Source organism: Leiobunum rupestre, chromosome 10 (genome assembly GCF_980474605.1).
Source record: "Leiobunum rupestre chromosome 10, qqLeiRupe1.1.hap1, whole genome shotgun sequence".
Lineage (NCBI taxonomy): Eukaryota > Metazoa > Arthropoda > Arachnida > Opiliones > Sclerosomatidae > Leiobunum > Leiobunum rupestre.
In genome coordinates this window covers 8057665-8083650 of record NC_143393.1, presented here as the reverse complement: position 1 = coordinate 8083650, position 25986 = coordinate 8057665, and the positions used below count along the sequence as shown (strand labels likewise).

Below are 25986 nucleotides of genomic sequence, written 5' to 3'. Positions count from 1 at the left end.
TGGGCAGGCTGAAAGGGTGGTGCGTACCGTGAAGACATCATTAAAAAAAATAGATGGTACTTGTAACTCTGCCATTGATATCATTGACGAAGGTTTAAAAAAATTCTCAAATGGATCTCTCGACGTAAGACTAGCAAGATTTCTCATAAACTATCGCCGCACTCCGCAAATTAGTGGTAAATCTCCAGCGGAAATCATGTTTGGAAGAGAAATCCGCACCAAACTTGACATGGTCCATCCAACGAACTTTAAAGAGGAGAGAGGTAATGAGAATATCAACATCGATAAACCTATAATTGAAATGCTAGAAGTAAATAATAGCGATAAAACCATTAGTAAAAATTAGTGATGTTATCTATAAGTTTCATCCAAAATCAAAAAGTCTTTGTAAAAAACTATGGTAAGGGAGAAAATTGGATAGAGGGAACTGTAAAAAATCTATCGGAAATATGATGTATGGGATTGATATTGGGAGAGGTATTATTAGAAAACAACAGAACCAATTGAGACTAAGGAGTGAGATTTATTAAAACCAACCGTGTCTGAGACATCAACAACTGGAGCCAGTAAAATGAATCCAAATCCAGATGCAGGGTACAGATCAGTATTACAACCACTGATCCAGAGTCATCAACAACCACCGATCCAGAATCATCAACAACCACCGATCCAGAGTCATCAGCAACCACCAATCCTGAGTCCTGACAATGAATCTCCAAGCTGGAGTAGCAAATCATCACCAAGTCGATCACCGAGTCACAATCCTATCTTATTACCACGACAAGACTCGAGACCAGAGCAACAAGCATCTCTATTCCTAGTGTAGCCACATCATCAGAAGGAGCCCGATCAAGGATACTTATTAGACAAGATTTTGACAAAGAGCCTCAGTCGAGTAGACACAGACCACACGTACGAAGATCCAGTCGAAGACGTAAATCAATTAAAAGACTTAATTTATGAACTGAAATGTTTAATCGTTAATGTAGTTAAAATACACTATAATCAGTCTATTTAAAAAAGAGGTGATGTTATGAACTATAATAGCCAGGGGGCGCCACTGGGTGGGGAAGCTGAGTGAGCTCTAGTTTTATGACCACCTAAACAGTGGTCTACCGGCTGCCGACATGTTCGGTACTCTTACTTAAAACTTCATATGTAAAAATCATCATCATCATGGAAATAAATCTTATAGCTTCAATAGAGAGTGTTTAATTAACAAGAACAAACACATCAGATTGATTAAATCTAGATTAGATTTTTTAATCTTGATTACCCTGATTTAATCACGATTACCCTGATTTAATCATTTTACTATGATTAAGACGCAGCCAAAATGGAAGTGACCTGCCCCTCGGAAAAATCTAATCGACGAATGTCATTCCTGGATTAAAATGCCTTTAAAAAAATCCATTGCAGGGGAAACTTTTAGAAATCATGTCAAAATTTAAAAACAATCGTTAAAAGTCAGGAAATTTTTGAAATAAACATTATAGATGGGGCCTCTAAATCAGGCTGGGTCTATGTGCAGAAAATTCTTGGCGGGGCTACTGCAAAGCTTCCTATTATAATTATGATAAAAGCATGGGATGCGACAAACACGTTATAAATTTGTTAATTTTCTATTAATGAACCTGGTTGTCCTAACTCAACACGAGTTAGGATTCTTAGGCATTATTTCAACTATATACACAGTAACTTGCAGGTCCTGGCTCTCGGAAATATTACTTATAGGTGATTTCCTTGAAGATGTTTTATTTAAGCGTCCATTGAAAGGTTAGAATACGAAAGACCAGGGCTGCGTCAAAATTCGAAGAATTCTTCCGTTGAGCTAGTGATGTCACCTCTTCTCACGAGTTTTCTTGAGAAGAGTGAGAATGCCTCTCACTCAGTGGCGTAGACAAGGGGGGGGTTCCGTGTCCTAACCCCCCCTTTGGTCTACCTTTGACTGTACTAAATTTCCACCCCCTTCTCGACCCCCTCTTAACATTCACATACTTCGACTCCCCCTTGAGGAATTTCTGGCTACGCCACTGCCTCTCACTTGGTCAAAAAGGGGTGGTAATTATAAATCAAAATGGCAGCTATTATTTTAGTCAGTTTACTTGATGCTGAAGAAAATAAACAGTATGATATTTTTGTGGATGAAAATGAATTTCCGAGAATATAGAATGGTAAGTTAATTTCCGATGAAATCTTCCTTTTAAATTATAAATAAAATGTTTTCTTCCTTCATATATTGTCGTGAAATTGTGTAAAAATAATATTTATTGTCAAAGGCTTAATTTACAATGTTCGTGGCATTCTTGTAAGCCGCCATCTTCAGAAGAGCTTTTTTCATTTGACGCTTTTAAGTGAGTTCTCACGGAGAGAAAAATTCTGATGAAGAACTTACTCTTCTCAAGTGAAGAATTCCTTCTTAGAATTTTGACGCACCCCAGACGTTGACTGTACACAGAGAGCCATGGAGCGACCAACGCGAGAAACTCATTAACTGCTGTACTTTCTGCTTAGCAGACGTTTTGTGTCTTATAATAAATATTAATTTATCGCATTTGTGGCTCTAAATAAACTGAATAGTCTAATTGGATAAATAAGTATTTATTTGGGACTTATTAATAAAGAGTCGTTTTGAGGCCACAAAACAGCGATTGCGAAGGTATTACAATGATCAGCCATATTTAAAAATCTGTAGACGCAAAAATACGGAATTTGAGATTTTTTATACATGACCCTCTTTCAGTTTCAGCAAAGATAATTTAAACTCGTACCCTAGATTCGAAATCACTCTCTCGCGCGTTGCCGATAGCGTTTACCCACTTCCCGCCGGAACTCAGAAAAAATTCGCTCCATGGTTTGCGCCTTACCGCAACCACGGCCAACTTCGATCACGCGCTGCCGCGCTAGCCCATGATCGAAGTTGGCCGTGCCGCAACCGATGGAGCCCGATTTTTCTGAGGTCACGTGCCGGAAAAGGGTAAACGCTTCATAACAAAACCGTCAATGGGAAAGCTCTCAGTATTCGAATCTAGGGTACGAGTTTAAATTATCTTTGGTTTCAGCCTCTTGGAGAAGCTAGCGCAGCTACGCTACCTAGACTATTTCCCGCCATAAAAACTTGTGCTAGCAACCAAATGATGGGGACTTCTGAGACTTAATATATATATAAATGACTTATACCGTTTCCATTTGACTGCTCTCGAACGCTCTGATCAACATTTTATGTTCCATTTGCGTGCTCGGATCTGTTCCGAAGTTTCATGTGCTCCATTTCCCGCTTTCGGCTGCTCCGAGATCGCCCAAAACCAAGCTGCCGATTTCATCAGATCAACGGTTCGAGATCGTGATCGGAGCAAATTTTTGCGTGTCACTTTTAGATTTTTTGGCAAAATGGCAGACAAAGACCCGAAAATTCAAATTACCAGCAGACGAAAAACCACAAAGCGCGGGAATATGTTAATGGAATGTTCCGTTTGCGGTTTTCCAGAAATCCTGCGCTTATAGAGATATGAAACTTCCAATACCCCAGGTGGTGCCCCTCGACGTCTGGGAGCGGTGGCACTGATGGTTGAATTTATCTTGACGCGTTTTCGTGAGCTTCATATCTCTATAAGCGCAGCTATTAGCGCAGAGATCTTTGACGTCAGAGACAGATTCCGAGCGAATCTCGAGCAATCAAATGGAAAAATCTATTAATGAAGTTGACTGCAAAAATTCAGCCTGGAACTTTTTAAATTTCAATTTAGTTCCTACTCCCTTTAATATTTCTTCGCATCTTTTAACACATTTTCAAATAGACTGTGTAACTTAAAACATAGTTTATTACGCCAAGTTTAATATACACAAAAAAGTAGTGGAACTAATATTTTGTTGTTTAATAATTAAACTACATTAAAACATTTTTTATCGTCATAATTTAATAATAGCATAGAAATTATAAATTTAAACACTAATAAAAGTTACACTCTTTCATGTTTCATAATGTAAATATTGTTGGCTAAATGTTTCTAATTCACTGCTTAGGTAGCCAGCCTTATTTCTAAGGAAATTTAAAAAAGATTAGTTAACAATGTTTGTGAATTATGTAAATAATTATTCAATACCTGAAAATTTTGGCAGTATTAGCCGAAATTTCTAACTTTTCAACTTCTTGATCCAAATTTTTAATATCCACTTGCATTTCTCCAATAACATCATCGACCAAATGGCACAAACGAGCATAGGTACTTGAAAGCTCCCTGTAGAACAAATTAAAATAATTAACCTTAAAAAATTACCATACCTAACCATTTCCAAAAATAAATTGTTTCTATATCCTTTCTTCAGAGCTATAACCAAAAATATTAAAATAGGGCCATATGGGTAACAACTTTGCTAACGACACTTCTAGGAATGTTTGTTTTAAACTTTTTACAATTGAGGGCAACGTTTAGTAAAACTTTAAATACTTTCAAAATTAACAATGAATTGATTAAAAAAAAACATTCATTTTTCCCTATATGTAAGTTTCCAACATCTACCTACATTTTCCAATTTCAATTTGTACGACCATAAGTGGATAATAAACATAAGTATGACACTTCCTATTCACCTAATGCTAATTTTATTATGATAGTCTGTTTTGCCAATGACAACGTAAACCATTACGTACTGACAACTCTCCGCGAACTGCTCCTAATATTTGTAGGATGCTGCTAAAATCACAGACAGACCAGCCAAGGCCTATTGAAAATTTAAATGCTTTCAAAAGTGTAAATAACCCTTACTTTTGGAAAATGATGGATTATTGAATTTGAAGATAAAAATAACTATTATAAACATTGGCTCCATTTCAGAAGTTAGTTATTTTCAATTTTCAAATCTAAACCCGTTTACCTTCGTATTTCTCAGCATCAAACTAACCAACTATTTTGCCAATGGAAAGAGTAGGAAGGGACGAGTTTCCAGTTCGGAAACTTCCTATCATTAACCTAATTCGTTATGTGCCATATTTATGTTTATTATCCACTTATGGTATGACCAATACAAAAAACCCACAAAGACTACTAAATCTCCGGATTATGCTTAACCTTCTTATAATTTGTCAGTAACCAAAAGAAAATCACGGTCAAGGCTACAAGTGTCATACTTATGGTAATTTTTACTCATTTTTAGTTACTTACTGTTGTACTTGATGGCTGCAATTTGCACTAGTCAAATCAACAATCAGTCTTAATTTACGAGTCGAATGATCAACGTATTGTTTCTTGAAAGCTCTTTCTTTTGCCTTGTTTGTCCAAGTTAGTCTCTCATAAACGTATAACAAACCGTAAAGACCAAATGTAATGGCTATAACTCTCCAACCAACTGTTCTCACCAACTATAAATTAAAAACCATTAGATTACGTTAAACGTAATACCCACAGCAACGTACAAATCCTCCTATAGCTAAACATCCAACTGCCGTTTGAGAAGATGGCGAAATCATTGACATTTTTTGTACAATAGCTAGATAATCGGCGGGTGGAAGAGAAATGGGTGCCATTTCATTGCTCGGTGTTTGCGGTGCGCTTTGCATGGGCCTTGGTACCTAGTAATCAACACCAATTAGCAATTACCAATAGATAAACTACACGTAAAAACTTACAGAATCAACTCCATTTCCAAGAATCATTTTAGAGCCTTTAGGTCCCAAAAACCTTTTTACGAGGGACATTAAGCCCAAAGAAAACCTAAATTCCAAATCTTCCTGAAAATCCGAACACAGAGATTCACATTGTAGTCGATAGAGAACTTCAAAATTGTGACGTGGAAGGATGTTTATCATATGTTGCGTATATTCGGCTGGTAGTAATGCCGACATACGTTCTGAAATTATTAAAACTACATCAAAGTATGTCTATGTAGTGATCATACAGGTGACATTTGAGTCGGGGTCAGGGAGAGAAAAAACCCGGAAAAACCGGGTTTTTTGGAAATTTTATTTTTAAGTGTTTTCTAACTACAAAAGTGACAAAAACCATTCAAAAATAGACTAGAGTAGTCGCTTCAACGGCCGACTATTTAAAAGTAAAAGTAAAACCAAAAACGAAATCAAAACAACCAACCAGAGTTGGGTCAGGGTTGAAAACCCGGGGATCCCGGACTTAACAGGTTGGGGCTATGTATACGCCTATAATTGGTGCGTATCTCGAAAACCATACGTACCTACCATATCCTTTTGAGCTCGTTCAACAGTTAAGGCTAGTGTACTGGATAATTTCATTCTTAAATTAGAACCTAAGCCTTGTTCAACGTGTGAATGTAGCTCCTAAAATTTTTATAAACATTATTTTTTAATGACTAATAGCATTTTATAACATGTATTACTTTCTTATAGACGCTCAAAACCAAGCTGTCAGGATGAAAAGGTCTTTCGAAATCATTGACTAAGGAGGCCAACCGACGAATCTCTTCACTAAGAGCCGAGGCTACTCTTGTCTCGACTTGCTCAACCAACTGCCCAATTTTTAATTTAACTTCTTCAGTAAGTAATTCTAATTGTTGTTGAGTGAATTCCTCTCTGTGCGACTGTTCTTTTCGTTGGTTTACTTTGTCTTGTCTAAAATAAGGTTTAATATTAGTGGGAAACAAAGAAAATAAGGAAAAAATTTACATGTTTAGTGTTTACCTTAAAGTAGACGCCGTGTTAAAAATGGAATTCATAAGAGTCCTTATATCGTTGATAATAGTTTTACCCCGTTGAGCGTGCTGCTCAAATTTAGTCTTGACTGCGGATTTTGATAGGCATTCCTCAAATTTGCGTTCAAAGTCTTGAAATTCAAAGTATCGGTTTTGAAAGCCCTCCGCTAAGGCTCCAGCTAGTTTAAAATAAGATTAATTATACAATATTCGCAACTTGAATTAGATCAATTTATAATTACAATGGGGAGGAAGCCCTTGTTGTTGTTTCAGTCGGGCTTGTAAAACTTCTTTTGCTGATACGAAAAACACCCTATCTTCCGCTTGCTGCCTCGAACAAACTTTCAATTCATCAGCTAAAAAGGCAATATTGCGGTCCATATGTTGTTTACGGACACCTTCTAGGTATTCCGGCTCAGAGGCTGAAGCGTCCCATCTGTTATTCAATATGAATATGTTGGGTTTGGATAATCTTTCATTGACTTTATGAAAAAAGTTCTTTTCCTAAAAAAAAAAGATGCAAACAATTCAACCACATTGGAAAATTACACGATTTGAAACAATTTTCAAATCTAAACATTGAGAGAATTAGTGAAAATATTTCATAAATTCATTTAAATTTGGATCCTTAAATTATGCTGTTATTTCATATTTTATCATAAACAGGATTGCCACAGTTTTTTCACAATCAAATTCCCCGACTTTTCCAGGTTTTCTCTAACCATCTCATGAGATTTTCCGACTTTTTTTGCGCCAAGATTTTGAATTTTTTAAATATATATTAGTAAATTTTTTTTTATTTTCAACCAAAATTAAATTCACTGACATTTTCCTGATTTTTAAAATTCCCTGATTTTTAGACTAATTTTTAAAATTCCCTGATTTTTAGACTAATTTTTAAATCTCCCAACTTTTCTCTAATTTTTATACCCATATTCAACTTCCCTGACTTTTCCAGGTACCATGGCAACCCTGATAAAGATAATTTATCATTTTTGGTTCTCATGGCTAAACTCAGTGTAGCATTTCCCTTTAGGAATTTTCCAAGGTATACAAACAGTACAGTAACAGGCGATAATTAGACCAAAAACACTCTTACTGTCTGCATAAGCGTTGATTCCGCATTTGCAACCAAGACAAATACGTCAGCGTCTAAACAATAACTATCAATCCATTCGTCCAAGTTGGGCGAGACATCAATTCCGGGGCTACAATTAAGAACATTTGTCAATTCCATAAAAGCAAAATTGGGACCAAGGGTGGGGTCAGTTTGATTAATTGGGTCACCCCCTCTTAAAAAGTAGGGCTGCAAAACAAGACAATACCATTATCACTTTCATTAATGAGTTTCAACAACTCAGGTCATCATTTTACAAACAACCCTCAAAACTAGACAACGTCATTAAGTTGAAACACGTAGGGTATAATGTGACTTACCTGTCAACTAGAACTACGTCGTCTCTTAGTAAAGAACATTTCTCTTTTGGCCACATTATTCTGACTAATTCACTCTCTCCCAAACTTTCTGCATTTAAGGCATGAGCTAATTGCGAGACGCTCTAAATAAAAAACATTGAAAACAACTTCATCTTAATTGTTTATAGAGGAATTGGGTTAATTAGTTTTGTTTAAAACCCTGACCTTAACATTTTTAGGTTCTTTTGAATCGCCTGTTAATAAATACGCTTCATTGGTATCAGAGCCTTCCACTTGCAAAAAACAGTTCGTTGTGTGACCCAAACCACTAGGAAGTATTTTGTCTTTCAGCAAGGCATTGACAACAGAGCTTTTGCCATTACTTGTTCTAAAATTAAATAATTTAATGGTTTGGTTAAATCTTCAACAAAATTGAAAATAATCAAGATTTCTTAAAACTGACCGGCCAAAGAATGCACATTTCATATGATCTCGCTTGAGAACTTCTTCAATACCGGCTATTTTCTTGGTATATTTTCTAAGAGCTTGTACTTGCTCTTCCGTCGCCACTTCATTTTCTTGGCCCAAATCTATAAGAATGCAATTAACTTGACTTTACTTAGCTAGGTATCTTATAAATTAGGCCTATCCCATCCACCCTACAATTTATTGATCCATTTGTGGGCTTGCTACTCTATTGGGTGACTGTCTACTTGTATGCAACTGCTTGTAGACATTAGAATGTAAATATAGTTCCAAAATTTCTCTTACCTTCCAAAAATTTATAGCTGTCACTGACATATTCCTTTATATCAAAGAATATGTCGTTGATTTTCTTCTTAGCTAGGACGAAAATCTTGAGGGGAGAAACGGATAAATCGGGAATACGGGACGAGTTATTTGTTTTCACGTACGCGGGCATAGAAGGCGGTGAGCCAGGAGCGACGCCTGGCGGGATTGAGCTGACGACCGCGTCTACTGGACTTAAACTAACGGAACGACTTAAAGAACCCGACATTATTAAAATTAAATTTAAATAATGTCGATGAGCCTGAAAATAAAATTAAAGCTATCTTAATCCAATGCATTCTTTCAATCAAACTTTAAGCCTCTAAAAACAAAATGGCCCCGACCGGAGAACGATACCCTAAGCCTAGGTCAATTTATCGAAAATATATCAAAAACAATTTATATGCGGTTCAATCACATTAATTACTTTAAAATTTTAAGTTAGAAAATGTTATTGACTAATTGAAAGCGTTGTTAAGGCGTTATTTCAGCTGTACATATATTTACTCACTCCTTATACAATCCCGATCTTTACGCAGTCTTTTGGGAACATAGAAATCGATTCATTGCGTCATTTAAGAAAGAACGTAAGAGACTGACATCTATGTTCGCTGCTTAAAACGTTTAGTAACAAAATCTAGAAAGATAGATGTCACTACCATTTCCGTATCGACATTTTTCAATTATTACGTAATAACTACATTATTATATTCCATGTTTATAATACTGGTAGTAGATGGCGTTACCTTTCCGCTGACTTGAAAAAAATCGAATGGTTTTTTTGTGCTTCCGGGGAAATTTTTCTTTTATATTCCAAAAAAATTATGGATAGATAAAAAAACAATGAATATTTATTTTAAAAATATAAACCGTTGAAACAACGATAACCAAATAATCTTTTCAGTTGTAAAAAAAAAGTAAAATGCCGCTTTGTTAAGCCATATCAAATACATGTAGGTTTAATTTTAAAGTTCCCCGAGATAAAATTTAGGAAATTTAGCCAAGTCACAAAGGGTAATTTCTTTTAATTCGAACACGCAGGATGTAAATTGGCAAAGGTCGAAAGATAAGTTGGAGAAAATGAAGACGCGGCACAGGCGCTGTCTCCCTCCCATCTATTTTTGGAGGAGTGTTGAGGTCGAGCCCCCTCCTGCGCGAATAAAATGTCATTCGACCTTGCTGGAAAGGGAGGCAGCTGCTTTGACGTCACCAGGTTGAGAAGCTTTGCAGCGAAGTTTCGCTTCACGGAGTTACGCTCAACCACGAATAGAACCTATCTGGAAACTCTAGAATACCTAAAAGCCGCGAACTCTGAGCGACACCGATAACGAGAGTCGACCAATCGCGACTCTTTACGTTTACGACGCACCTTCGTGACGTCACCGCCGTTAGACCCGAGGGAAAAGTACACCGAAGCGAATTAACCCCGCCCTAAACCACGGCCAACGCCGTTGGAAAATTAGTAAGGGTTAAAGCCATTAGCCTACTATTTTCGGTCGTCGGAAAAAAAGGGCGCGTTTTGTATTTTGTCGAAATACCGGCTTCAACGGCGAAAGGACGCAAAAATAGCGCTCGATTGATCGAAGTCGCCCCGCCAGCGGAGTTTGCGCGTTTTCGTCCTACTGCGCTTACGCTATTTTTTCGCCCAAAGTTTCTACAATATACTCTTCGGAAGACGAGTATCACACGCGTTTCGCTCTTCTAGTCAACTCCTCTCTGCGAGGCGCGTGCGCCACTATTTTGGACTTTCTTCAAAGTGATCTCTGGCAGCCCACCACCAAATCCTCCTCCTAGAATAAAAGGTATTACGGCATCAGTTTTAAAGGACGAGAATAGCGAGCTAGACCATCCTCGCTCCGGCGTTTACAAATAAACACTGTAGAAAATCCTTGCCTCCGGGTCTGATTCGTCTCAGATTAGAGCGTTGGGTTGGAAGCGTGTAGCTTTCATCCGCATCTCGACACAGTCACCATTGAGCTCAATTTGTCCAAAATCATCGGCGGCGGCGGTAAGAGAAAGGCCAGTAATATGGACAGGATGGAAGACTCTTTCCGGATGAGCGAAATGACTTACTTAAACGTCCCCGATCGGGACCGGGACAAGAGCCCCTCGCCCGCCGATTCCTTGGCGTCTTCCGCCACCGATATCTCGACTCTTCCCATTCACAGGAGGACTCACAAAAACGAGGAATACGTAAGTTTTATAACGATTCTGTAGTTCTTTTTATTTCCCGTTCTGATGTGTTTACAATAAGCGGTATAAACGCACGTGTGTGCGGTTAATGGGTAACCTAGTAGCGGTGTAATGACCTTGACTCTGTTAAGTTCAGTTTTACCGTCGATCAACTCTTGGGAATTGACGGACTATGTAATTTTTAAATTTTTTCCGTCTTATTTAATGGATTTAAATTGATTTATGCCGGTTTAGGTTTAAATTTGTTTAGACTGCCGGGACCAAGTCCAACTTTTAAAGAATTTGAATGGCATTTATATAAAGTTTTGTCCAATTTACATTTATATTAAAATCTAGTTAAATTCGGAAAATCAAAAGCCATCTGATATAAAAGTTTCAGATGATACGATTATAAAATATATTATAAAATTTCCTATTAAAAGGACTTAATAATAATCCTTGTCTTCAGTAAAAAAATCTGGTAAATTTAAAATATTTATTTAAAAAAAAACATTTTTTTCCAATATTAAATTTTGGTTGACTTAAATAACAGATATGAAATTTGGCACGAGTTGGGGATTAAAAATAACAGACCGCCGTGGGTCACAATGGCATTAGCACCGGGAAATGTTTAGATTTCCTTCAACGATAAAAATCTGATTTATTTTTTTAAATTTGAAAATATTTCCTAAACGTCAAAAAAGGGGGTAACAATAGGTTTATTTCCGCCCCCAAAAAAATGAAGGTACAAAGAATGGACCCAATATCGTAAACAATACAAATTTTCAAACGTTTTGTTTACCAAGATTACCACGATTATTGTAACGAACATGCGTTCGAGACACACCTTCTAGACGTAGCAATGCACAGGTATATTTAGTTTCGTTTTTTGAACAGCCGTGCGTGGTTACAACCGCTACCCGAAGCCCCACCCACGCCAATTCGTACCGGTGATTTCGATTAGGCGAAAAATTCGCGGTAGACGTAGAATTCTGGCAAATATAAAAATAAATTTAAATGGCTGGGAATTTCGCTGACTTAATTTATCATTCTTGCAATGAGTCTCTTATTTTTTGATACAACTTACAGAAGTCATTGCAAATGACCGTGACTTTGTTTAGGTAGCCGTATTTTTAACACGCGTGACTACGCTATTCAGTGGGTTAATCGACTTTACCCCGAGAAGGGGGAAGTCAAAATACGTGTTACAAATTTCTTTATTTGTGTTTTATACAATGTTTTGGGTCAAAATTTAATTTCTATATTTTTATTATTGACACTCTCGCCATTTTGTACGCCGATGTATATTTATAAACAATTCTACTTGGTTTTATTTATTGTACGCGTGGATACCACAATATAGTCAGGTTTCGCGTTACGTCATAGTGATATGCCTTTGAACCGCGGCCGCCATTTTGACTAAATTTATAGTAAAGATACGGATACGTAAATTATTTTAGTTTCGGAAAGAAAAAACTAGAATTATTGACCGTGGACGTCAATTTAAAATTGTCATATTTAAATCGTGATGGATTGTGAAAATGATTTAAATTTGACGTTTACTGTTTTACTAGAAAAAATCTTCCACGGTCACATTTTTTATTTAGATATTTATTGATATTGATCGCGGTAAAAAGATATTCTGTAACATATTTCATTGGCTATTTTTCTACATTATTCGTTAAAAAATATAAAATTTAATACAAATAAATATTACACTCAATTAATATCGCAACTTTTTCGGCAATAAAATAAACTTGTAACTAACCACACCCCTTAAACACATTATAATTCAAAATAACCCATTTTCTAATCCCATTAACCTAATATAATCGTAACCAACCTTTTAAAGCAATCGTTGAAGAATTTTCCTCGATAATTTGTTAAAAAAATTTGTATCCTTGACCTGTATGCTGCGCGTTCTCAGTAATTTAGTGAAAACTATTTGCCTACCCTAAGCCGTCCGGAGCTACACCAATACCAACATTTTACATTCAGTTCCAACGAAAGTGTAGCTTGAAATTGGCCATAGGGGCAGGCTAAACGTAGTTTCCTATTTTATGAATATATAAATGACGGGAATACATCGACCTTTTCATGGTCAAGCGAGGAACACGATTCCTTCACGTGGGTCGTCCAGCCGACGGTTCCCATTGTGTGGTCATTAAAAGCGTCAATGTTAGCTTTCTGCGCTCTGCAGGTGATACATTTTTAACAAGCCGACGAATCTATAAGTTGCTGAAATAGAAACTAGTTTCTTTTTATAACATTTTCCGCACCTTTTTAAGTTTGACATGACCCGAGACTGTAGTGTTGGAAAAATCTCTTTAGTTCCGTTGATTTAATAGCGTACGTATTTTACCATAAGAGTTATGATTAGATCCAGATTTTTACGGTGCGTTAGAAATATGTGGGCAGTTAGGTATGGAAATCTTGATCACGAAATACCTATGGTAAGAACATTTTATTTTGAAGTAATTTCGTTTTTTCCCAAGTTATTCAAAAGATATGTGGAAAGACTTAGCCCCCCTGGCTATTTTTTGATCTAATTTCGTAATTTTTGTATTTAAAAATGCTTGATTTGGTTCATATTCTACGAGGTTATTGAAAAGAGACTAAAAATGTACATTTCCCCTGGAAGAAACTGGAACGTATAGCATAGATGTGGGGCGTGTGGAATATCTTTACAGGCGGAAATAGATAAAAAATAGGTCAGATTGATCCCGATTGAAAATGATTGGGAGAGGCTGAGCCCCTGGTGGGGGACTATTACGTACGGCGTTTGTGTAAAGCGTGTGGAGCACTTTTACAGGCGGAAGTAGGTCAAAAATAGACCAAATAATTTTATTGATCTTATTAATACGGACTGGAATTTTAATTTTAATTAAATTAAATTTAATTATATTATTTATAATTCATTGACTTTTTCGGAAAAAGATTAACGTTTTTTATTTTTTAGTTTATTACCCTATTCCGATATTAGTGTGCTGAAATTATAGCCCATATTTTTTAAATTTTTTTTTTTTATTAAATTATTTAACTGACTCGCAAGTTTTAAAAAATCTGAAAACTCTGTTGGGGCGTTTTTAGTTAAGCTTAAGCAAACAGATGTTTAGCCCTTTGAAAAATCCATAATGGTAGGAGCTTCTTTAACGTAATTATCGATCCGAAGAGCTTTGTTAAGGGCTCTTCGCTAAAAGTACTTTGTATCAGATTTCTATTTTCATTCCACATAAACTCTTTTCTCTCCATTACCAGAGTGTATATCGTTAGTTTTGGTCTGATAATAACCATATTACTGAAGCTATATTATCAAATTTATATTTAAATTCGTAATCATATACTAAAATAATAAATTTTAATGGTAATGTACTTATTGTTAAATTTATAATATATAACTATTTTGGTCTGGTGATTTTTTTTAACTTAGATTAATAGTTCTATATTTAAATTCGTAATGATGATATTATTAAAGAATTTAATACTAATTACAATGTATTTATTATAGTTAAGAATATTTTTAATTATCGCCAGACTTAAAGAATTATATATATTTCTATACCTACTTTAATTTAAATTCGAAATGATGATAAATAAATCCATTAATTAATTAATATTAATTACAATTCTAGTGTACGAATATGAAATTCCGCGGGTCTGATGATTTCTTAACCTATATTAATTTTATATTTAAATTCAAAATTATAATATTGATAAATATTAATAAATATTAATGATTATTTAGTTATCGTTGTGATTTAATTTTAGTGGTATCTTTTTTAAAAACAGTTTAAACGAACAAAAAATTCTATCTAGCTCTGCTTTTAATCCTAAATTTAAATAAGTGCGAACAAGGCCAATTTTAATGATGACGTCATAGCGTCACGGGACTTGGCACCACCCTCGATTCAGTCAGCATCAGATGCGAATTCTTTTCTAAAAATAAAAGGGCCATCACATCTGAGAGTGCGAGAATTAGTAATGAGTGTTCGTTGGAACGGAACAAAGGCGGGTCTTATTCGCATTCCGAACTTTCTTTCTGTCGATTAAATTCGGAAGCCGCTTTGATTCTTTTATAATAATTATTAAAATGTCACCGCCGCGTGATCTTCCTAATTGTGGAGAAGCTCCAAGAAAGTTCTTTTTTTGTCACTTAATTATATAAAATTAATTTGTAGGGAGAGCCAAAATATTTGCAAACGTCATTTTTATTGAAGAACTGATATTTTGTTTCAAGCTTTAACAACATTTTTAGATTTATCTTTGAAAACTAAAAAAAAACTAATAATAAGTGACTTTTAAAGCCATTAATTCAGGTGGCCGGGTTACAACGCGTAAGAGGGTGGGGGCAAGCCTTTCATGCCACGCGATCTAACAGCTCCCTACACTAACTATTACCGTTAACCTCAACGAGTTTTTTTTGGAAGGGGAAACCGAAGAGCTCGTGGGAAAACCCCTTAAACCAGTACGTATTTTAGTTTTTAGAACTTATTTTATCTTATGGTTTTGTATTAAATAATCAATTAATGAAAAAAAGTAAATTTTGTTGTAATAAAAATATTATATAACAGTTTGATAATTATTGAATAACATTTAAAATTATTGGACTAACATAACTCCAATAATTATGTATATTCAAATCTTATTATATTTATAATTCTCATAATTTGGTACATTCAAATCTTATTATATTTATAATTCTCATAATTTGGTACATTCAAATCTTATTATATTTATAATTCTCATAATTTATTACATTCAAATCTTATTATTATATATATTTAATCTCTTATAATTTTGCACATTCAAATATTATATAATTAAAATAATTTGCACATTCAAATATTATTACATAATTCCAATAATTTTGTACATTCAAATAGGATTATTACATAATTCCAATAATTTTGCACATTCAAATAGGATTAATATATAATTATAAATGATGGTACGTACTTCTCTGTAATGTTCCGTATATTTAAAATTTCTTTGAATACAATAGTTGACTAATTTTTAAAATAAACTTGCTATTTACGTTTAGCAATGGAAACGTACAATGGCGGGCCTTTAGCCAAATATTTACAAGTTTTAGACAAAACCATCAGGAAAGGCGTACAATTGAAACCATTAACATTCAGTTCAGTCAAAGCTAACACATAGGGTAAGACATTACCCGCCTTTAACAGGAACAATCGAGCGAACCGCCGTTGTAGTATAGGCTGGCTTCCACACGATACCTTCGCCCTTATTAGAACAGTGCCAAAAAAATCTTATAGCGGGGGTGCGGTTAACTTGTAACCTTTTCTTGACAAAATTGATTTTTTTCACTCGTTCAACCGCCCCTAGATGACGACATAGTCGCGGCGATTTACATTAAACCAGGGCTACTCAACTTTAGAAGGTGTGAATACGGGAATTTTCGGATAACGCCTGTAAGTCAGCCTTGTTTTCCCCGAAAATAACCTTTAATCGTTATTGCAATTGAGTGCCATGATTGCCATCTAGGTAACTTTGTTAATTACAGTTGGTAAAGATAGCCATAATTAAAATAAATCTTGAAAATATTTAGTATATGAAGTAAATAAATTGTATTAAATTGTTTTCGTAATGACTTCACCCCACCATCGATTTTAATTATAGGTAATCAATTTATTAACTATTAATTATGAAAGTGAATACATTTTATAAAATTATTTTATTAATTAATCGACCCTACCAGTTTCTTATTTTTTTCACGAGCTTCTGTTTATCTGCAATAGATGGTGCTGTTGGTAAATCAATAGAAAATCCCCCTCTTTCCATCAGGTAGGGGAGACGAAAGTCTGACTTATTGTGTATAAAGTCGTAATCCAACCTCCTAATAAATGAATAACCACGGAAAAACGCTAGAACTTTACTTCGAAGATGAATATTAAGACTATTTTTGATAAGTACCCGCCTCGCGTAGAAGTTCAAGGCCCAATTCATTTAGACGACCGCTTTGATACTTTTAGGCCTGGCGCCTCGGATACTATCATCGAATGAAAAATAAAAATATATTCAATCAATATTAGTGCAGGGCCGAAAACAGTCTTGTTCGTATTATACATTCCTACGTTGACGTACGCGTCAGTCGCAACTTAGAACAACCTTTCATGGAAGTTTAATTTGAAGCGATATTAAAGTAAAGTTTAAATTCAGTTGATGACGTATGTAGGCGTGAACCAATGGTGTTCCTTATCTCCGTGGGCGGTCTGGGGGTCTGGGGGTGGGAGGATTATCATACTCGCGTAGAAGGTGGTATCTAAAAATAATTCCCTTTATATTCCTTGCCCCCCCGTCAGCTTTCGCTTTATTTCCGAAATTGTATTTGTTCCCTCTCCGGATGGTTTCAACCTTGCACGTCTTTTAAGTGAAAAAAATGCTCCCTGTTGTCATTCCAAAGGATCCCCGCTGCAGAAAGTTTGGGGCGCTTGGCTCCTGGCCAAACTAACTACCGCTTCAGCCACGCTGTTCTGTTCTCCATTTTTTCCCGTTCTTATTACTTTTCTAGGTTACTAATATCGCGCCATCCAACGGTTCTAGCCCGAAGCTTTGTACCCTTATTTAATAAAAAATAAGTCTCCGATTGCCCCTTTTGATCATTTTTCTTTTATTCTTTTGACCAGGGTTGGGTTTGGGGTTTTTGGTTAAATTTAATGTTATCGGAGATGGGCTGGAGTTCGTGTGAAACTTCGATACAGTGGCTTGATAGTGTGGAACGTTGATCTTCATGGGGCTAAAGGGACAGACGGGTCTTTCGAGGGACGCTTGCCAAAGGGGTGGTAACTGGTCTTTCGAGGGACGCTTGCCAAAGGGGTGGTAACTGGTCTTTCGAGGGACGCTTGCCAAAGGGGTGGTAACTGGTCTTTCGAGGGACGCTTGCCAAAGGGGTGGTAACTGGTCTTGCGAGGGACGCTTGCCAAAGGGGTGGTAACTGGTCTTTCGAGGGACGCTTGCCAAAGGGGTGGTAACTGGTCTTTCGAGGGACGCTTGCCAAAGGGGTGGTAACTGGTCTTTCGAGGGACGCTTGCCAAAGGGGTGGTAACTGGTCTTTCGAGGGACGCTTGCCAAAGGGGTGGTAACTGGTCTTTCGAGGGACGCTTGCCAAAGGGGTGGTAACTGGTCTTTCGAGGGACGCTTGCCAAAGGGGTGGTAACTGGTCTTGCGAGGGACGCTTGCCAAAGGGGTGGTAACTGGTCTTGCGAGGGACGCTTGCCAAAGGGGTGGTAACTGGTCTTTCGAGGGACGCTTGCCAAAGGGGTGGTAACTGGTCTTGCGAGGGACGCTTGCCAAAGGGGTGGTAACTGGTCTTGCGAGGGACGCTTGCCAAAGGGGTGGTAACTGGTCTTTCGAGGGACGCTTGCCAAAGGGGTGGTAACTGGTCTTGCGAGGGACGCTTGCCAAAGGGGTGGTAACTGGTCTTGCGAGGGACGCTTGCCAAAGGGGTGGTAACTGGTCTTGCGAGGGACGCTTGCCAAAGGGGTGGTAACTGGTCTTGCGAGGGACGCTTGCCAAAGGGGGGGAACTGGTCTTGCGAGGGACACTTGCCGAAGGGGGGAAACTGGTCTTGCGAGGGACACTTGCCGAAGGGGGGGGGGAACTGGTCTTGCGAGGGACACTTGCCGAAGGGGGGGGAACTGGTCTTGCGAGGGACACTTGCCGAAGGGGGGGGGAACTGGGTCTTGCGAGGGACGCTTGCCCAAGGGGGGGGAACTGGATCTTTCTTGCCCAAGGGGGGGAAACTGGATCTTTCTTGCCCAAGGGGGGGGGGAAACTGGGTCTTTCGAGGGACACTTGCCCAAGGGGGGGGAAACTGGGTCTTTCGAGGGACACTTTCCCAAGGGGGGGAAACTGGATCTTTCGAGGGACACTTTCCCAAGGGGGGGAAACTGGATCTTTCGAGGGACACTTGCCCAAGGGGGGGGAAACTGGATCTTTCGAGGGACACTTGCCCAAGGGGGGGAAACTGGGTCTTTCGAGGGACACTTGCCCAAGGGGGGGGGAACTGGGTCTTTCGAGGGACATTTGCTAAAGGGGAGGAAACTGGGTCTTTCGAGGGACACTTGCTAAAGGGGAGGAAACTGGTCTTGCGAGGGACACTTGCTGCTATACTGGGTAGTATGTAATTTACCAGTTAATACTGGATTAAATTCATTAAATTGTAATTATTCGTCATTTCACGACTAAATCCTTGTAAATAAATGACGTAATTAAATCGATTTCTTTTGTAAATGGCCGTTGGTAGTGTCCGACTCGCGCTATCGGCGTCCAGTGACTTAACGCCATCGTCCAATGATGGGTCAGATCGGTGACGTCAACGCGTGCCGCCTTAACAACGGACACGTTTTAATTAAAACTTAAGGCCACAAAGAAGCCATCACGAGTATCCGGTTTAAATCCACTTTATTCCTCGCGACGTCGAGCAGACCCTGGAACTCCACCTCCTCATTTCGCTCTGGTCACCAGAGACGCACCCTCGCCATTTGTTCGAGAAATACCCGCAACGTAGCAATTTAAATATTACTCCGGAATGTGTTTTTAGAAAAATGATTGAGATTAGAAAGTGAAGATATATTTTCGGGTTATGGAATCCTTTTAAGATACTGATTAAAGCTAACAGTTGTTTGTTACTCAAATCATCGAAAAAGTGGAAATTTTTCAACAACATATGGCTCCTTATCGAGTCTGTCGTTCTGCGTGTTAACACTCAGTCGCGCCGCGGTTCATAAAGTCAAGTTTTCGATGTTCGCTGATTGCGACTAACCAAACTCTATTATTAACGGAAAAGTTTCTACTCTCGTTTTGGAGTATTATTTGGTCGGATTCGGTACTTGTCCGCTATGGTTGTCATCGAGAAGAGTGCTATGGCGGTGTCGGCCGCCGCGTCTTTCGTCCTGCACCGATCCACCTCCAAGGTCCTTCTGTCCATACGCAGGGAGGAAGCCATAGCCAATAAGAAGCGCTCTTGGCTGAGGTGTTGGCTTCTCATCAGGGAAGCCCTCAAGTGTCCCAGCCATTGGACCCATTTCACTAACTATCTGAGTCATAACCAGGTAAAGATGGCTCTAGTGTCCGGTTTGTCCCGAAACAAATCTACATTTTCACTCGTCAATTGTTTTTGTAAAATTTTTAGGAGCTTTAAAATAAATGTTTGGGGGACTAAAATTTGAAACAAATATTTGGTGGGCTTAGAAATGCATATAAATTCGTGTCATGGAAATTTGAAATAGCTATAAACTCGTGTCATGGAAATTTGAAATTTCTATATTATCTTGTCATGGAAATTTGAAATTTCTATATTATCTTGTCATGGAAATTTGAAATTTCTATATTATCTTGTCATGGAAATTTGAAATTTCTATATTATCTTGTCATGGAAATTTGAAATTTCTATATTATCTTGTCATGGAAATTTGAAATTTCTATATTATCTTGTCATGGAAATTTGAAATTTCTATATTATCTTGTCATGGAAATTTGAAATTTCTATATTATCTTGTCATGGAAATTTGAAATGGCTATAAACTCGTGTCATGGAAATTTGAAATTTCTATATTATCTTGTAATGGAAATTTGAAATGGCTATAAACTCGTGTCATGGAAATTTGAAATGGCTATATTATCGTGTAATGGAAATTTGAAATGGCTATATTATCGTGTAATGGAAATTTGAAATGGCTATATTATCGTGTCATGGAAATTTGAAATTTCTATATTATCGTGTCATGGAAATTTGAAATTTCTATATTATCGTGTCATGGAAATTTGAAATTTCTATATTATCGTGTCATGGAAATTTGAAATTTCTATATTATCTTGTCATGGAAATTTGAAATGGCTATAAACTCGTGTCATGGAAATTTGAAATGGCTATAAACTCGTGTCATGGAAATTTGAAATTTCTATATTATCTTGTCATGGAAATTTGAAATTTCTATATTGTCTTGTCATGGAAATTTGAAATGGCTATAAACTCGTGTCATGGAAATTTGAAATGGCTATATTATCGTGTCATGGAAATTTGAAATTTCTATAATATCGTATCATGGAAATTTGAAATGCCTATAAACTCGTGTCATGGAAATTTGAAATGCCTATAAACTCGTGTCATGGAAATTTGAAATGCCTATAAACTCGTGTCATGGAAATTTGAAATGCCTATAAACTCGTGTCATGGAAATTTGAAATGCCTATAAACTCGTGTCATGGAAATTTGAAATGCCTATAAACTCGTGTCATGGAAATTTGAAATGCCTATAAACTCGTGTCATGGAAATTTGAAATGCCTATAAACTCGTGCGTATTAATTATTGTAACCGTAACCTTTGATAAATTTGCATAATGGTTTCGGCCCAGATCGTGCTCTCTGTAGCTTCTAATCGCGAGTTACTCAAACGACACTGAACCGTTCTGATAACACACTTAACAAAACAAGAGAGGGCTATCCCTTCGTATGTAGCCGGTGATAATCTTGGGAAATATTTGCGGTACTAGGTGATAATCTAATTGGATTATTTCAAAATGTTTATGCTGTGTTAAAAGCGGCCGTACACTTTAACTAATCGTTAACTAATCTCGACTGGAGTGGTCTATATTTTGTTACGTAAGGGAAAACCTGAAGAGCGCATCCAGATTTATCCAGTTTTTCGAAATGAAAGTGGATTAAAGAGTCTAGGACTGAAGATAATGTCCTAAGCGATTTAAAGTTATAGATAGACCCAATTTTTCATCTTTGATTTATGACTATCTGGTGATGGGAATCGCTCGTAATTCTAAACCGATTTCATCTCCTTTGCCGCTCCTCGCCACTTCGAGACTTAATTCTCAATTATATTTATCAATGCCTCGGCGTTCGTTTCGAAGTTTCATTTGACAAAGTCGCTTGCAATTTTAGTTGCAAAGAGGGGAAAAATTCCAGGGGGTATATTTATCTTGTTTGTTAGAAATTTCGGTTCATTTTTTTTTTCTTTCTCAGATTGGGGTCTAAGTTTTGAGAATGGCACCCCAATTTGATTTATTATTAGCACGTCAATACGTAATAGCGATTATGGATTTAAGGGTAACGAAGAATATATAGACGCAACTTCCATAGCATGGCGCTGTAAACCGGCCAAAATTCGTCTATCTGTTACAGACTAAGATACATCGTCACCTCTCTAGCTGTCTCGTACTTGAAACAAAATGTAAAATTACGATGTTAAGCTAGCGCGCCGAAATTTTACGATGTTAAGCTAGCGCGCCGAAATTTTACGATGTTAAGCTAGCGCGTCGCAATTTTACGATGTTAAGCTAGCGCGTCGCAATTTTACGATGTTAAGCTAGCGCGTCGCAATTTTACGATGTTAAGCTAGCGCGTCGCAATTTTACGATGTTAAGCTAGCGCGTCGCAATTTTACGATGTTAAGCTAGCGCGTCGCAATTTTACGATGTTAAGCTAGCGCGTCGCAATTTTACGATGTTAAGCTAGCGCGTCGCAATTTTACGATGTTAAGCTAGCGCGTCGCAATTTTACGATGTTAAGCTAGCGCGTCGCAATTTTACGATGTTAAGCTAGCGCGTCGCAATTTTACGATGTTAAGCTAGCGCGCCGCAATTTTACGATGTTAAGCTAGCGCGCCGCAATTTTACGATGTTAAGCTAGCGCGCCGCAATTTTACGATGTTAAGCTAGCGCGCCGCAATTTTACGATGTTAAGCTAGCGCGTCGCAATTTTACGATGTTAAGCTAGCGCGTCGCAATTTTACGATGTTAAGCTAGCGCGTCGCAATTTTACGATGTTAAGCTAGCGCGCCGCAATTTTACGATGTTAAGCTAGCGCGTCGCAATTTTACGATGTTAAGCTAGCGCGTCGCAATTTTACGATGTTAAGCTAGCGCGTCGCAATTTTACGATGTTAAGCTAGCGCGTCGCAATTTTACGATGTTAAGCTAGCGCGTCGCAATTTTACGATGTTAAGCTAGCGCGTCGCAATTTTACGATGTTAAGCTAGCGCGCCGCAATTTTACGATGTTAAGCTAGCGCGTCGCAATTTTACGATGTTAAGCTAGCGCGCCGCAATTTTACGATGTTAAGCTAGCGCGCCGCAATTTTACCATGTTAAGCTAGCGCGCCGCAATTTTACCATGTTAAGCTAGCGCGCCGCAATTTTACCATGTTAAGCTAGCGCGCCGCAATTTTACGATGTTAAGCTAGCGCGCCGCAATTTTACGATGTTAAGCTAGCGCGTCGCAATTTTACGATGTTAAGCTAGCGCGTCGCAATTTTACGATGTTAAGCTAGCGCGTCGCAATTTTACGATGTTAAGCTAGCGCGCCGCAATTTTACGATGTTAAGCTAGCGCGCCGCAATTTTACGATGTTAAGCTAGCGCGCCGCAATTTTACGATGTTAAGCTAGCGCGCCGCAATTTTACGATGTTAAGCTAGCGCGCCGCAATTTTACGATGTTAAGCTAGCGCGCCGCAATTTTACGATGTTAAGCTAGCGCGCCGCAATTTTACGATGTTAAGCTAGCGCGCCGCAATTTTACGATGTTAAGCTAGCGCGCCGCAATTTTACGATGTTAAGCTAGCGCGCCGCAATTTTACGATGTTAAGCTAGCGCGCCGCAATTTTACGATGTTAAGCTAGCGCGCCGCAATTTTACGATGTTAAGCTAGCGCGTCGCAATTTTACGATGTTAAGCTAGCGCGCCGCAATTTTACGATGTTAAGCTAGCGCGCCGCAATTTTACGATGTTAAGCTAGCGCGTCGCAATTTTACGATGTTAAGCTAGCGCGTCGCAATTTTACGATGTTAAGCTAGCGCGTCGCAATTTTACGATGTTAAGCTAGCGCGTCGCAATTTTACGATGTTAAGCTAGCGCGTCGCAATTTTACGATGTTAAGCTAGCGCGTCGCAATTTTACGATGTTAAGCTAGCGCGTCGCAATTTTACGATGTTAAGCTAGCGCGTCGCAATTTTACGATGTTAAGCTAGCGCGTCGCAATTTTACGATGTTAAGCTAGCGCGTCGCAATTTTACGATGTTAAGCTAGCGCGTCGCAATTTTACGATGTTAAGCTAGCGCGTCGCAATTTTACGATGTTAAGCTAGCGCGTCGCAATTTTACGATGTTAAGCTAGCGCGTCGCAATTTTACGATGTTAAGCTAGCGCGTCGCAATTTTACGATGTTAAGCTAGCGCGCCGCAATTTTACGATGTTAAGCTAGCGCGCCGCAATTTTACGATGTTAAGCTAGCGCGCCGCAATTTTACGATGTTAAGCTAGCGCGCCGCAATTTTACGATGTTAAGCTAGCGCGTCGCAATTTTACGATGTTAAGCTAGCGCGTCGCAATTTTACGATGTTAAGTTAGCGCGTCGCAATTTTACGATGTTAAGCTAGCGCGCCGCAATTTTACGATGTTAAGCTAGCGCGCCGCAATTTTACGATGTTAAGCTAGCGCGCCGCAATTTTACGATGTTAAGCTAGCGCGTCGCAATTTTACGATGTTAAGCTAGCGCGTCGCAATTTTACGATGTTAAGCTAGCGCGTCGCAATTTTACGATGTTAAGCTAGCGCGTCGCAATTTTACGATGTTAAGCTAGCGCGTCGCAATTTTACGATGTTAAGCTAGCGCGTCGCAATTTTACGATGTTAAGCTAGCGCGTCGCAATTTTACGATGTTAAGCTAGCGCGTCGCAATTTTACGATGTTAAGCTAGCGCGTCGCAATTTTACGATGTTAAGCTAGCGCGCCCAAAGACTATGTAAGCTATCTGCCCTTCCTCGCTCTCTGGGGTATCGAAGAAAACTCCGCGTTACCATGAAAAAGAGGGGGGCCGATGGCCAATATCCGTTGCAGGTGTGCAAAACGATATTGCGGTGGAAATTCTGGTGATGCACTTGGAGTTTTCTGGGTTTTATCCAGAGAGCGTGGAAGGTTTTCAAACACAATACAATAAAATAAAAATACAATAATACAAGGGTTTTTACAAATGTTGGGAATATTATTAAGGGTTACAATTGTTTAGAATTATTAGTTTTAGTGTTTCATATTTTAAATTTAAGGTTCAATTTATATTTAAGATTAATTTTTAGGTTCGATTTATATTTAAGATTAATTTTTAGGTTCGATTTATATTTAAGATAAGTTTAAGTAATTAATGAGTGCGATTTTAATATTTAACACCGTATGCTCTGACAGATTGGACAATTGCAGAGTATACGATTCTAAGCCAAAAAAAAAGATAAAAACCCACGGAGAATGCAAAATTTATATAAACAAAGAAAAGCAAATATATTTAGTTGGCGATATCTTGAGTTAAAAGATTTCGATATTTTGTAAATACGAGTTACACCTAATTGGGCTATCCGAAATACCTCAGACGACGAAGTACTTTCAAATAACATGTTGTATCTTCAGCAAACGATATTAATTTTCCTTCAATGACTGTATTGCGTAGGTCGTTAATATAGACTAAATATATAATGTAATTACACGGCACAATTTGATTATCAGTGTCGCGTTAAATGTATTTCAAACGAGGTGTCGGACACTTGCTATTATTTTGTACGGGAGTTCGGGATTTCGTAGAGATTTGGGCGATTTTATCATTACGTTTTGAAGTGTTTTTGGGATTTAAATGTTAATTTACCATAGAGAGTTAAAAGATTTTGCGATTTTAGACAAAGTGTACGGTGTTTTGGTAAATGTCCGACCCCTCGATTCCAAATTGGGCCATTTTTAATTGATAGGACTATGGTTAGTAACATCAGTGTTATGACTTTTTACTCAACCTAAAATTAATTTGAAAAATGTATAATTCTTATTTGTTTTATCAGTAAGACGACTTGGTCATTTTAATTTATTATTTCTTGGATTTATAACGTACTTTTGGTTTAAATCCAAAAAAACGTGTTTTCCCGAGTCGTTTTTATTCGTTGGAAATT

At 37.7% G+C, this 25986-nt stretch overlaps 2 protein-coding genes across 3 annotated transcripts in view; one reads left to right on the top strand and one right to left on the bottom strand.

Moving 5' to 3' along the window:
• Positions 1 to 3803: 3803 nt before the first annotated feature.
• On the bottom strand, positions 3804 to 9629 carry Marf (Mitochondrial assembly regulatory factor). Of its 2 annotated transcripts, XM_090160423.1 has the most exons (16): positions 9612 to 9629; positions 9377 to 9502; positions 8848 to 9127; positions 8540 to 8666; positions 8302 to 8464; positions 8098 to 8219; positions 7760 to 7868; positions 6903 to 7164; positions 6650 to 6839; positions 6349 to 6580; positions 6187 to 6289; positions 5627 to 5847; positions 5414 to 5569; positions 5163 to 5359; positions 4104 to 4238; positions 3804 to 4039 (listed from the first exon to the last, which is right to left on the bottom strand). In XM_090160423.1, exons 3-16 carry the CDS (start codon positions 9092 to 9094, stop codon positions 3970 to 3972), a joined length of 2334 nt encoding a protein of 777 aa, XP_090016549.1. In that variant the 5' UTR covers positions 9095 to 9127; positions 9377 to 9502; positions 9612 to 9629; the 3' UTR covers positions 3804 to 3969. The 2 variants fall into 2 exon arrangements, with proteins under 2 accessions (XP_090016549.1, XP_090016550.1); XM_090160424.1 differs by lacking the exon at positions 9612 to 9629 and having other exon boundaries at positions 9377 to 9518.
• Positions 9630 to 10123: 494 nt separating this feature from the next.
• Positions 10124 to 25986, top strand: part of LOC149923540 (solute carrier family 2, facilitated glucose transporter member 1-like) — a 52902-nt gene continuing 37039 nt past the window's right edge. Inside the window, exon 1 of the mRNA XM_090159750.1 lies at positions 10124 to 11058. Coding sequence (XP_090015876.1) covers positions 10894 to 11058 — 165 coding nt within the window. The 5' untranslated portion in view covers positions 10124 to 10893. The remainder of the gene's footprint in view (positions 11059 to 25986) is intronic.

What these genes read in the sequence shown, in the direction of transcription:
- Marf (XM_090160423.1), bottom strand. Translation starts at nt 9,094, where the DNA reads ATGTCGGGTTCTTTAAGTCGTTCCGTTAGTTTAAGTCCAGTAGACGCG. An exon ending in TTTTGAGCGTCTATAAGAAA is followed by an intron (nt 6,290 to 6,348) that starts GTAATACATGTT and finishes TAAAAATTTTAG; the next exon opens with GAGCTACATTCACACGTTGA. An exon ending in AATACTGCCAAAATTTTCAG is followed by an intron (nt 4,040 to 4,103) that starts GTATTGAATAAT and finishes AAATTTCCTTAG; the next exon opens with AAATAAGGCTGGCTACCTAA.